Source organism: Bombus terrestris, chromosome 2 (genome assembly GCF_910591885.1).
Source record: "Bombus terrestris chromosome 2, iyBomTerr1.2, whole genome shotgun sequence".
NCBI lineage: Eukaryota > Metazoa > Arthropoda > Insecta > Hymenoptera > Apidae > Bombus > Bombus terrestris.
Genome location: NC_063270.1, coordinates 3,669,994 through 3,684,684, shown reverse-complemented (window position 1 = coordinate 3,684,684; position 14,691 = coordinate 3,669,994). Strand labels below are relative to the sequence as shown.

The 14,691-nt window shown below is 36.6% G+C and overlaps 1 protein-coding gene across 1 annotated transcript in view; it reads left to right on the top strand.

Moving 5' to 3' along the window:
• Nucleotides 1-14,691, top strand: part of LOC100648728 (netrin-B) — a 113,064-nt gene that overhangs the window by 49,500 nt on the left and 48,873 nt on the right. The window contains exon 2 of the mRNA XM_012318362.3: nt 11,445-11,633. Within this exon, the coding sequence (XP_012173752.1) occupies nt 11,445-11,633 (189 nt within the window). The remainder of the gene's footprint in view (nt 1-11,444; nt 11,634-14,691) is intronic.

Sequence of the window (14,691 nt, the reverse complement as noted above, 5' to 3'; positions counted from 1 at the left end):
AACGGGTAATATAGACTGGTATTTAAATTTGTTAAAAGTGGAATATTTTATCGAAATTACAGGAAAATTCGCTTCCGCGTTACACGCATCTGAACTTAAGGGAATAGCTGCAGAAAATAGCGGACGCCAGTTATGTTAAACTCAAATTGCAGTCGTACGCTGTCATAGTACATATTATCATAAACGGTTGTTAAAAGGTTATCGAGAGTTAGGTTAGTGGACATTAAGGATGTTTTATTTAAAATTAGTTTCATAGTTATGAACATGTAAAATTGATAACTAGTGCTCTATTTTGAAATAGAAAATTTAACCAATCAGGAAACTTTTTCACTAATTTGAATACTTCATCGAGAATGTTTTATTGCAGGAAAGTATGCATATTTTCGAGCCGTTCAAAAGTCACAGTCGTTAACTACGTATGTAGATTAAGAAATAAGAAAAGTGAAAAGCATTATTCTTTGAAATTTAACTTAATATTTATGCTCATTTATGCTATCTTTACACTGTAAACGTATTTTTGGAAAATCTTATAATCGATTTGCTAAATGGGTTTTCGCACAATGAAATTAAATTTACAAGATGTGAATCGACGAATTTAATATGTGAAAGGTCATTTGTTTGATAGAATAATAGTATTTCAAGATGAAAATGGCACTTTTTGTTGCCAACTTGGTCACGTGGTCTGGTGACGGTTTATCTACTGATTGTGAGAAAAAGATTTGCGTGTGTGAAGCGGAGATTTTTGGAATTGAATCGAAGCGGGCTACGGTTGTTCCGCGAGGAACACGAGCCAATTGTAGATTCCAGACCATTTAATCGACTGATTTTTTGGGATCATACGGTGAAGGTTGGCCCATAGAATGGCAGAATAAAGTGTACGTCGATTCACCCTCGCTTTGTGTCAATGTTCCGTGGAATGGCCTTGTTATTTTTTACTACGTACCTTGGGGTTTACTACTGGCCCGTGAGTTTTGCACCATCCTCGGAGATAAGGAAAGAAATAAAGTAACGGATTTACGATCTCGAAGCAGATAATCCGGCGACGGTTTGATCGTAAGAGGGTTTCCCGATCTTGAATAAAAACTTACGAATCCGCGCTAGGCAATAGGAACGTTTAAATTAACACGCTCCTCGATTCAGTAGTAACCGATAGACATTTAATGTGCAAACATCACGTTAAATATGTTTTGAACGTAAAATGAGATGAATTACAATGGAAAGGTGGAGATTCTATCGTTTGATCCTTGACTTGAAAGAAACAATAGCCGTAATATAAATCACGTTATTAATAAATTTTGTTCTCGCGCGTGTTCTGTAAACCAAGCGGGACTTTTTGGAATTTTGTGTTGCATCAAAACTAAAATTGATAATTTTACTTTCTTGCAGGTACAAAGTTACTCCAAGTTAACAAATTTAGAAAATAACTATTTATTTACGGTAACTCGAAGCGAATATAGCTAAATAATAGAATCTAGCTTTGCAATATTATCCACGAATTAAAAATTCACTTTTTATTTATCGTAATATAAAAAATTGTTTGAACGTGTACCAGATCGAACAGGTTCCAAAACCGTTTTAGTATTTCATTGAGCAGACGTTATTAGAGAGAGAGGGAGGGAGATAGAGAGAGAGAGAGAGAGAGAGAGAGAGCGATACATTTTGCAAGGTACGAAGTGTTTGTCCCTATCGAATAAACAACTTCTTGACGTAATATAAGTCCAGGGAGAAGAGCCGTAATGGCGGCGGATAGCAAAGTCGTTCCACTTCGCATACCTCTCGCGTGGAATACATTTGCAGTAAGTGCTTGGAGCTAGTAGCAACGACGGTACGCGACTGATGACGACATAAACAAACACGTGTCTCAAGATGAGACCATTTGTAATGAGAATGGCGAACAACCGACGCTGGTCTGTGCATAGCGTCGTTTATAGCGTTACTTCTAGCAGTTCTAGCACCCATTATCGAATCAGCTACGAAAGAAGTCGTTGTAATTCACCCCTTTCTTCCATCTGCCTTCCAGGCTACACTTCGTTCCCCGATGCCCCGCAATCGTATATTTTCCATTCTATCTTTATCATATCTTTCGTTTCGTGCTTTATTTAATGAGCAGTCTCTCGTTGAAACTTCTTGTTTGCCTTGACGAGTTGATCGCGATTCCTTATGCATTTCACCGTTAATAATAATTGAAAACGAAAAAGGACGTCTTTTCGATGACTAAATCTAGAATCTGAAATCTAAGATTCAAATCGCAATACGTTAATAAATAGATACTCAGCAGCACGAGAAACTTTGGAGTTGCCAAAAATACGTTTTAAAAAACTTGCCAAAAATTCGATCTATTAACAGCAAAACTTATTATGTGACATTCGATTAACTGTATGACATTGCATTTAAAGGGACTAAAAAATTGTACGTATTTGTACGGTTTAGCTGTTTCTCTAATATTAATAATATCGGTGAATCTAAAACTAATTTAAAAATGAAGAATACCTTCCCACGCGATGAAGCTTGCACGGAAAGTTTCTTTCGAAATTGTCTTTATTTGCAAATAGTAGATGTACGACTATAATCGTGCAAGTTTATGTAATTATATAATTTTAATTTTTAACATAATATATTGGCATATAAGTAAAACGATAAAAATGACGAACAATTGACGATTTTTGCACGGTAAATAAAAATGTAACAAGCTGTCGAAATTATGTATATAGTCGATTCTCGTTTTAGTTTAGTTTTATAGATTATTATGATGCGATTAGAAAATGTTACCTCGAAATTTTCATTTTGCACTCTTTTTCGCCCAAACAGACAGGCACGTGAAAATTTCAGTAGATCCGTTTTCACGCGTGCCGTTGCTCATTAACGTCGAGAGCCGCGCAACGGCGTTAACGGCTTGTTAGCGTTTTGCAAGCGATGTCACGATAGGCGTGCCGTGATAATTTATTGGCTCGTAAATTTACGCTTTCCCGAATATACAGGATACAGGCACGTGTTTACTCGACGTCGACGTGCTATATCTGTCCATGGCTGATCTTTCCGATGATAGACAGCGATGCAGCTTCCGCGACCGATTTGTCGGATGAGTGTTATATGGAGACATTATGTCGACGGAATTTGTCGGAAGGAATTCACTGCTGAATACGCGATTCGCCACTAATACACGATTCGCTCGATGTAATTGAAATTCTAGTCTCTATAAATGTAAACACGATTGGCAAGCTCTTCGCGTTTGAAAGAGCTTAAGTTTTCGAACCAGATTGTTGGATATGTCAATCGACGTTCCAAAAAAGTATAAAAGTATAAGTATAAAAGGCTGTTTGAATCGTTAAAAAATTATTATTACACAGTATGCTGTACCAATTATGCAGGGTATCCCAGGATTGACGGTGCAATCTGGAGGGTGTAATTGTACATGAGAAAATAAGTCGAATATATGGAATAAATTTCTTTTATTTGTGACTTTGTTTTCGAGAAAATCGACTTTGAATTTCCTTCGAGTACGTATGCACTTTACTATGACTTGTCAAACGGCTCTCGATACAAACCATTGTTTACTTTATCTATTTATGTAGAAATGTACATATTAAATCAAAAGTTTATTCCGAAGACAACACAAGTCTTCCACAAGCAAAAGCGAGGATCATTTCGGCGTTCGAAGAACTAAAAACGGAAAATACGTTGGAAACCGTGCACGAAAATTTCATTCGGAGATACTTCTGTGTACAGATAGAGATACTTGTGTGTACAGCATTTTCAACATTTTTTGCAGACCTTAAAAATTACATGCTTTATTATTACTCATAAATCTACAAGATATGGTTTGTCCACCACGATATGTCAAACAATTCCCAAAATCTTTAATTTCATCAATTCCGAAATGGTTGTTAATTGTTAAATATGGAAAGTGCCAATGGGAAGATTTATAAGGTCTTAATATGTTATGTATCTCCATTCTTTGCTATGTTTTTATGTAAATATAAGTAGATGTATTTACTTTTACGTTACATTTGTAACGTTATATTTTGTATTTATTACCTTTCTTCTTAACAAGTTTAATAACGTCAATTAATTTTGTTTTACAAGTTTAACTTTACAAGTTTAATAATTTCTATAAACGTGTCTTTAGCAGCTTTAGTTATTCACTTGGTATAAAACAACATTTTATGTCAAAAAGATTATCGAACCTACTGTTTTTGTTTCTGTAATGTATTTTTGTAATTTTGCAATGAATTTTTTGTAACTGACTGTACATTTCAAATTGTTTGGTTAAATTTAGTAACGAGTAAAGGAAGATTTATTTTTATTGTCACCATGATATCGTTCCGCTTGAGTCATTTTAGAAGTACTATTAGCGAAATTTTAAAAAGATTTTAAGGATGTTGTGATTATTATTTTGCTTGGTTAGTATGATGAGCATGAATAAGGAGTTATAACAGTTTCAAATTGTGGTTCGTTATCTTAAGCACGATCCAAGATCCATTATTTTTAAGTTAAATTTCATAAAAAAAGGACAAGGAAAAAATATGTAACGTTAAATAAGAGATTCAATCAGACTTGAGATTATTTCCTCTTCATTATAGACGATGAAAGTGTGCAAACCAATTTCAGAATATCGTATAGTTTATACATGTATGTATTATAATAAGTGCGTGTGGAAACTGCCTTTTGAAATGTAATTATTGACCAGGATTTACGCAACTGATTTATTGAGATTGACTGAGAGTTCCGAAATTAAATAACAATTTTATCGAAGATATTTCAGACTTTCCGGCATTTATTATATAAGAAAGTAAATTTTACTTTTCTATTTTCTACCATTTATGGATATATGTACATCGAATCATTTCAATAATCTTTTGGAAATTGTAATATAAATTATTATTTCGCGCTACAAAATTCGTATGCTACAGAATTGGGTTGAGTTTCCTCGGAATTATTATAAAATATATTGAGAAATGTTCAAATAAATCGATAATACCTAAATATCGGCATATTTTTCAAATATCGTAAAATATTACAAAATATTTATGAAACATTCCGAAGAATGCATTTGCGCTTCACGAAGAAAAGAGCGTGGGGTTACGTATATACCTATATCCGAAAAATATAGAAATATCCGATTCTTATCTGTTTTTTATTAACAGGACGTATACGTATATACGTATACAAGATACCTTTTACAAGAATTCAGACGCTAACAAAAAAAAGATTTTAAATTTTACCAACTAGATTTTTTCACCGCAATCCAAAAAGTACAATGAATATTTTTTCACGAATATACGGTATACATTTTTACTATGTATGATAAAAAGAGCGTAGATAATTGAAAAATGATTTTTTTAAAAGAATAGATTATTTAGTAAATAATAAAACTTGTCCGCTTGACTTGTCTGTTGAAACTACACCGTAACGAAACTCACGTGAGATCTGAAAGCGTGAAATCACGTTAGAAGGCTTATAGGATTACGGGAATTAAAATCGGACCACTACCGCTGTTGCCTTTAGCGAAGACCAACATGTTTGTTCAACTTCAACAAATGTCTAGCTGGATATTCCTTGATATTTGTCTGATCACACCTCTGCAGAAATTAAAAAAGATTTACCTTAGTATCTTCGTAATTCGTATTTTTATTATTATTCTTATTGTTATCGTAAGTGCAACATTGTATTGCATCACGGATTAATATTATATATATTCCATTTATATATATTGGTATACATAAATATATTATTACTTAAAATGTCAGGTGAATGTAATACAAAGCGAGTTTTATTTTTTGAGTTCTAAAAGTTCATCCTCGATTCTTTTCAAGTTTAGGTTTATATAAAAAATACATATAATCGAGTAACGTTTTCAACGCAATGCATTAGGTCCGCAAAACTAAAAGCAAAGAAAAAATTGTCACTTTCCCGAAAAAGACAAATTTAATATTTAACGGGAGGTTTCACACAAGTGTGGAAAGATAGTCTAATGAAAAGCTAATTCAATATCTGGATCGTCTATTTGAATTGCCTGGAATCGTCCGATCGTAAGAGGTTTCGAATGGAATTTCGTTTAGTCGGCAACCGAAACGATTCCCATTAAATTTAAGCTCGTTAGCGGAGAGCGGGGACCCGAAACATGACGCATCATGTAGTTCACAGAGCGGCTACTAGACACCGAAACGTTAGGAGATCTATCCTTCTGGCATTCAAAGACAGTCCGCCGAACCTAACCAGGTATCATCAGCTTCAGAGAAGTTCAACGTTGATTGCCAGCTGTATCGATAAGATCTGATACAGACACTCGAGTTTTCAAAGGCTGCGAAAGGTCACGAACCCTTCTCGGCTGTGTCGACCGTGTACATCGTGATACTTTACGCGATCCATTCGCGGTCAGTAGCCAGGGTTCTGCGAATCCGTTTCATGCTAACTTTCGTAACCGAACCGTTAGGCTGTTTTATTTTAACCATATAACCCCCTTTCTGAAAGAACATCGGTTCTCCATACCGAGAGGAGAATACGTATTATATATCACGAGTCACGTTCAAGCTGACCTAACGACCAGAAAATGAATCACTATGCTTTCCTACGTTCATAGATAAAAATAAAGAAATTTTCTTTATTTCGAACGTGCTGCGGTGATTCAATTTTACCTCTGTTATACATGAATTAACCTATGAACATGTATATATATATTAGCGAAAGTATATAAACACATACATGTACTTATATGTCTTTTTATAAGCAATTTGGTCGTTAGTCGTTGATTTATTGGATACATTTGTTGAGAATTACGTAACTGCGATGTAATATGTGGATCGTTTGAAGAATTCTTAGAATTGAATTGAAAAAGTCGCTTATACCTATATATATATTATTATATTATACATACATATATACACATACACATGCAGTTATACATAGTTCATTTCTTGATATTATTTTATATGATATACGTACATTACATATGATGTGTGACGATCGTAATAACATTATGTAGGACTTGCATTAAATACTCTTTATTTGAGATTGTTTCTTCCAAGATCTGGCGATCAACTGAGGTTGGCCGTTACTGTTGAGTCCGTTGAGTCGTTCGTAGCGGGGAAGCATGTGTTCTGAAATTACTAAAAGATAATAGGCGATATAGTAACTTAAAGAAAAAGTAAAACGTTATCTCGAAATACTTGCTCCTGCATCGATTAGGGACGTATAGTTTCACCATAGATCGAGATACAATCGTCTTTGGTCGGCGACTATAGCGTTTTCCTCGACAGTTTGAGAAGGTTTGGAGCGAATAAAGTCAAGACGTACATCTTCTCTTATCAGAACGAATGTCCTTTCCTCGTTCATTAGAGGATCGTTATTGTTTTAAACAAGACAGTGTAATTCGATTAATTAGCTTTTACGCGTATATGTGCACATTTGCATAGGCACAGACACATATACATATGAGGAAGAAGGCAATGGGATCCGGAAAGAACCGGATAATTTTTACTATGTCCCAACCCAAGATGTTTGATGGAAAGATAACGAACAGTGAAAAGATTCTTCGGGAATCTTTGTGAAAAGAAAAGTCTTAAAATGGAGTAGCTTGTATCAATTAATTTCGGAAAGAAATGTTATGCATATTTTGAAATAGGTACTTTAAAAAGGTAAAAATATGTTATGATAGATTAGGATGACAGTACATACATATATCAACAGAGTAAATATAACATTTAAATATAGGGTACTTTTCTTTGGTTTGTATCTATATTTACGTACTATATTATATATAATTAATTTATATTTTTTAAATAATATTAATTTTTGAAACTAATTAGCAACCTAATAATGTACGCACGACCTCTTCTTTGTTCCAATAAAAGCGGTGTGTGTGAAGGTGTCGTAATGCGTTTAAGATCACTAATTGCAGAGGCAACTGACTCGTATTGAAATTTGATGGAACCATGGTCCTCGACGTCTCTTACGACAATAGACCTCCCTTAGAAGCGATATGCCGGGATGGCTGTAATTACTGCTCTATCATCTAAAAGCAATCACCAAGCGGTATTCGCTCGATCTAAGTGCGAAACAATGCACCGTTTGACCTAATTTATCACGAGAGTGCCACGTCTGCAAGGAACAATACCTCTTGCTTTGAAAATCTTTATTACGTATCCATAATGGACCCGCAGCTGTCGAAGAACGATTTTAATTTCTGATTAACTATCGGGTTGTCAATTTCAAATTCATATACGAAGGATATGCTTTTAATCAAATTAAATAAATAAGTAGTAACGATATAATATTTTATTAAATATGTATAATTCTGCTTTTCTCGGAACACCATTTGCCCTTGTTATATAGGATATCTTTAAGAGAGGCTTTTAAATTTACATTATTTCGTATAAAATCCAGTTGTTTAATGTATTTAATAGGTTGCTTTTGTTGTACCAAAATATTCTTAAACTATACAACGTTGCTTCACGATGTACAATCATACGTCTAAAATAATTTGAGTATTCTAGTCAAGACTCAAAGAATCTTCAAAGATTTTTACATCCTTCTATGCTGGAAATTCGTTGAACAACGACTAGAGAAGATACATGCTTACACCCGGATATATGTAAATTACCTCGCAACTTCATCGCAGCTGTTTGTCTCAAAGAATTACACAAATCTGATATTTTCGATTTCCAAACGCACTGTTACGTATTGACAACACGTGCAAGAAATTAAATACTGTCTGTTACGTACTTTGATCGAATAAAGCCTAGAACAGAAAAGATTCTGTTGCGAACAATAAAATACCTAACTGAAACGTAACCATAATATATGTATGTATCTACATTCTAAAGCAGATAAATTCTAAGTGAAATCCGCTGACAAGGTGACACTTGCTAATGGCAATAAGTAATGTGTCTGAAGCCACGTTTACACGCAATAATATGAAGAGCGGGTGAAAAAGGAAAGTTCGCTATAAAGAATAGAGAATCGAGGCATTTCGATTCGCATGGTCCGAGATTCAAGCTTGTAAATCTTTTTCTTCGGGGTAGTCGATAAATCTTAACGAGGCTAAAAGCATAACCCCGTTGGTTTCGAAGAGCAGAGGAAAATCCAGAAGACGTAGAACATCGATTATACCACGGTTAATCGCTAATTACAGCGATTGCCTCTACGAAAACAACCCGGGGCCTTAGCGTGGCCAGCCACAGCTTAATAACAGGAATCGATCAAGAAATTTCAGACGGTGGCTGAACAAGGTTATTAACTATCGAGAGGTTATTCGATCGATCCGCCACGCTACATTCCACGTGCGTTTAACGACTATACCAATACCTATACCTATACTTATACCTACACTTACACCTTCATCTTTATCCTCTACATCGAATCCCGTATCTTGTATCTCGTAGGTAATGGGATATATTGCTGTGTAAAGCATCTGATTTCGGTTTTTCCACGCATCCTTAACGATAATATTTTTCCTGCCTTCCCGAGTTAATTGTGCAGTAAATGATTAATTATTAAGCAAATAACACATTTCTTCGTTAAAAGAGATCGAATTAAATTTAACGAAATATTTATTCGATAATCATAGTTCGAACATCCTTTTTATCGCATATTTATCTATTTTTGAATGAAAATAAGAATTATGAGTCGTACGTTAACATACGATAAAGTATAAAAAAAACTGAGTTGGTTACTTAACTCGGTCATAAAACATGCCGAATCTTTTCTCGACTCACAGCTCGTAGCTCGTAGCTTGTAGTTGGTAACTGGAACGAGGCTGACAATCCAGACCACGAGGCGAAATTTCAGGACCATAAAAATCTATTTCGGTGTGAAGAAGCGTTAACGCGGATGCGAAGAAACATTAACGTGGATGTGAAGAGTTGGCTCAGCGAAAAGAAGCGCATAACGATGGCGTCTCGCGTGAACACGGAAAATAAGGCACGCTCAGTTTGGTTCGATACACGGATTATTGGGTCGAGTGGTCGTATACGAATAGCGCAAGAAGAATCGTTAAAATTGCAACTTCCCTACCGACTTTTCCCCGTTTGTCTTCTCCTCCTATTCTTCCTATTCGCTTGGTACCTCTCAATTATTCTGTTATTTTCAAGAAGTCACGAAGAACAACTGCGGAACGACGTGCTCGAGTAGAGGAAGTACGAGTCTTTTGGAGATACTTCTTGTTCGATTCTCGAGAATTCAATGGACGGGTCGCCCTCGATATGACGACACCGCGCTGCGCCGCGCGGGACATTTCCGGCGAATCGGGGAAAAGAAGAAAGCGAAGGAAAATTGTCAACGCATACGAGACAAGACGCTCTCCATCTCGTTCATGACTCTCTCTCTGCTTCCAATGAATACGCTTGAAATTCACTATTACGATAAACACAAGAATATTTCTCCTCCGATTCGTTAACTTCTCAAGAAACGTGGTGACATTATTGTGCATTGCGTTCTCGGTATACTAATACTAGAACTGTATGCCTAAATTAAATGGAAATACGATTAATTTGTAATTTTTTGTAGAAATTGTAACTGCGTGTGTATATTTTTAAAGATTAGAATGATTTTATGTATTCTATGTATTTTATGTATGTCGCTAAACGTTTGTTTCTATTTACTCTACATATTTCTACACATCTGAGGTTCTCATAATAGATGTATAAATATTTGCAATCTACTTATTATAATGTAGTTTTTACTTTGTCCTATCAGAAATAGTCGTTAACCATAATCTTTTTTCTTGTGGGTAAAAGAAACTTTGCTTATTGAGGATTAAAGACACAAATTTGAATGTGCTATCCATTCTTCGCTAATATAATAATCGTTTTATCCTGCCATTTTCCCCTGATTGTATCGTACGTTTATCTGTAAGTAGAAAACGTTCATATTTCACAAAGCGAAGTGTTTCTACATATATCGATTTCATTTAAAGTGTGTTATACCCAGAGGTTATACCTCGTACCCTAACCTAGATAACATATAAAATACTGTTAATACATGATGCAGGTAGAATGTCCGAAAAAATTCATAAACGTATTCTCCCTTTTTTTTTTATTTTTTATAACTTCATTTATTCTAATTCCAAGCTATATTCTAAATAATAAATTGTTGTTTTGTAACGCATAAATTATATTTTCAACTAATTGATCGTGAAGTAATGGAATCCTAGTGGAACAAGTAGGGCACTTGAAGACATTTATTCCGACAAAATAGATCAACAATTGCACCATTTTTGTCAGTCTGCCGTTGACTTACTGTGTTTAATTCCTTTAGCAAGATATTTGATATTACAGAACTATGGTCAGCATTTATTTACTCTTAGGAAGATTGTAAAATGAACACGATTGCGTTGTTCCAATGTCCACTTAATTGTAATACGAGGTTAAACTGTTTCGGAAAGCAAAATTGCTTCAGCAAAATGGAAGGACCGGTTAGTCATCTAATCGGACGTGTATCTGTTTCAGAATGCAACTGCAATCTCCATGCAAGAAAGTGCAGATTCAACATGGAACTATACAAGCTGTCGGGTCGTGTCAGCGGAGGCGTTTGTCTGCAGTGCCGGCATTTTACAGCAGGAAGACACTGTCACTATTGTCGGGAAGGTTACTACAGGGATCCGGCGAGACCGATCCAACATCGTAAAGCCTGCAAACGTAAGTACCCTCCGACAGCCATGGATCACTGCTAATTTAAAATAGCTTGTTCCCACTGATCTATCAATCGGGGATTATTTGTTGCAATCGTTTGCATGTTCCTGGCACATTTGTTCACTTCCTACAAATTCTACGTTCTATGAACAGACACGTAAGAATATCAGTATCAATGCGACATACACATTGATAGATCATCGTGGCAGGTTACACACTAATTTTTAAAAAAGTACAAGATAGTTCTCGGTATTAATAGAAACTAATTTAACACATAAATATAAAAATGAGAATCCAAATGACAGCGAAATAGATATGCTTATATCTAGGAAAAAATTTAATCACAGTACAATATTTTACTACAGTTTAAATACAGTACCTTACAGTAATTTTGGTTGTAATTAATAATTGTGTATAGAAAAAAATCTATATTCGGATAACGTCCAAATCTCATCTACTTTACCTTCGCCACGGCACAAGTATTCTCTACATGGATCAGATATGATTCCATTCAGCTAAACTGCCAATCAGCACTGAAGCGTGCGTTCGTGTCACAAGCGGAATCCAATTATTAATCCGTTATTACTATTAATTTCATCTGTTTTCCGGTACTGTTACAAAGTGGCAATCAACCGAGCACTGCTCCTCTGCTCCAATCTTGAGACATTCAATCTATGTCGGTTTGTCTAGGGCCAGAATCCATTGCGAGGATAACGATCTTTGAACGCAAGAAAGCACATCGGAACGTATTCATGCTCGCACGGTGGTACATGGTGCATGGTGCATGGTGCATGGTGCATGGTGCACCATCGTGCATCCAATGTGTACACGTTCACGTACTACATTCCATTCGTATGATTGGAACACACTGGATTTGTTGTCTAGTCCTCCGCGACTATGAACCTCCTCCCGCACTTACTAAATTAACAGTCGACCATGATCAGCAGTATAGTCACGGTCATTTCAACCCGCAGATCCTAATACAGGACTCGTCACAAGATCAATGTTTTAGAGAATGGCTGAACTCTCATTCTCAGCACTCTGACTTACGTTGCTTTATTTTCATATTTTTATCATTTCGTGGAACGTACTTGTTCGAACGATAATTTATTTATACGATATCGAAGAATTTCATTACATCTATACGCGAGAGATGTTTATAATTGTTACATCCGATGACAAAAATTTTTATATAACCGATCAATTTTCATTCGACGATAATCAACATACAGAGATCATTTTTATAATATCAGTTCAAGTTATCTGCTTGAAGCAAAAAAGTGAAAAAAATGTAACATACGTGGTTTTTGTTACGAGTATCTCGATTTTACTCTTCGTATAATACATAAATCTGTATACGTATATGTATTTATAGATCAATTCCTCAGTTAGAAAGAAGTTGCAACCTATTAGAATACTTAAGCGCTGCATGCGTAGAATCGCAGAATCCATAGGAAGGAAGTTTTCTGGAATCAGAGCTTTGCAACGCATGTAATATCAATGCGATGAAATTTTTTCAATGATAATGTACCGATTTTATGGTTACGAGCGGTCGATTCAGCATATAGCGTTTCACGTTGTCATGTTCGACACTGCGTTCCATTAACATTATAAAATTTAACGAACCTTAAACCAGTTACCGGCACGTTAATTAGCTCCTGAAAGGGGTTGGTTCTCGTTGTTTCACGGTAAATTTAATTCGCACCGAAAGCCCGAGGTTACGTTTCACAGGAGAGAAATGAAATGACGGCCGTGGTGCGTCCCACGCAATCCGCATCGATGGTGGCTTCTTCGCTCTGGGGACTAATTTATGAAAGTTCTACCATCCTAAGACGAGTTTAAATCTCCTTTTCGTGCCGAGAGCTCGCGGTGAATGTCGTGTCTCGTTGTTATCTTAACGGCTGCCATGGCTGCTAACGAGAATACAGACTGTTCGTTATCTTCGCGGCAAGAGCACGCGCAAGCCCTTGGCCCGACACTTGTGTTTTATATGCGAGCCAGAGACACTGCCAACTGATTGTGAGCACAAGGAAGCCACGATTGCGCCATATCTAAAACCATGAGTTGTTAGTTCAAAACGCGTTTAATTACGTTTAGACTCTTTCCTCAGCCGTGTCTTTTCGTTTACTAGTTTTTAGAAAATACCAACTGTCTAAGCTACGCAATAATTTCAGCTGTACACTTTTAAGAAAGCGTTTTGGAACGCGAATTTGATAAAAATACGGAGGTAAGAGAAACCTTCCCGGGAAAAGGACAAATAAATAAAGGCAGGGGCGAGGAGTAAGATCGGTGGCACTTAGAGACGCAAACGGGCTGCCGCGACTTCCCTCGGAAAGAATATATTTTAAAAGAGGGAAAAATGAAGTGCAGTCAAGAGGGGATGCATCTTCGAAAGGCATTCGCCCCTTTTTCCACGTGCTCCGTGGCGTCACGTCGTCGCAACGTTGCATCGAGTACTCGTGCCATTTCCACGGTTAGTGAACTCCAAATGGCTCCCACAGCGAGCCCTCTCAATTTTGCGCTGGTAGTTTCCAGCACATGGAAAATACGGCCCTGTCGACTGCTACGTACTGTGTCAGGTCAGGCAACCGCTGCTCGTTTAGAGATTTTCACCGCGACGAACGACGACGGCGACGACGAGCCTCGCGCCCGCTTTCTCTCTCGCTCTCCGACCTTCTCTCCCTTCCATACTGCGTTTTGTTCACCTCTTTCTGCTCTGTCCTGCCCTCCTCTCCCATCACCTTTTCCGTCTCCCCCTTCCCTTCGTTCCAACAGGCACACACTGAATTGCTCGGGAAATTTGTTGCCTCGTCAACGAACTAACAGCCGTATCTAATGTCGTTGTGAGGTGACCCGTGGATGCTTGCCCACCTCGTGCGAACGCACGGAATCTTTTAAAATTGTCAGCCCACCAAAACGTATTGCAGCCGAGGGAACTTTTAGCGTTCCGTTTACCACCTGGCTAAAGCTTCCAGGTCGGTTCGCGAAATCGCGAACAAGAATTATGTGCGGTTTATCTCAATGAAGTGTTCGAATGATTTAGGTAAACTACTTGTTCTTGACA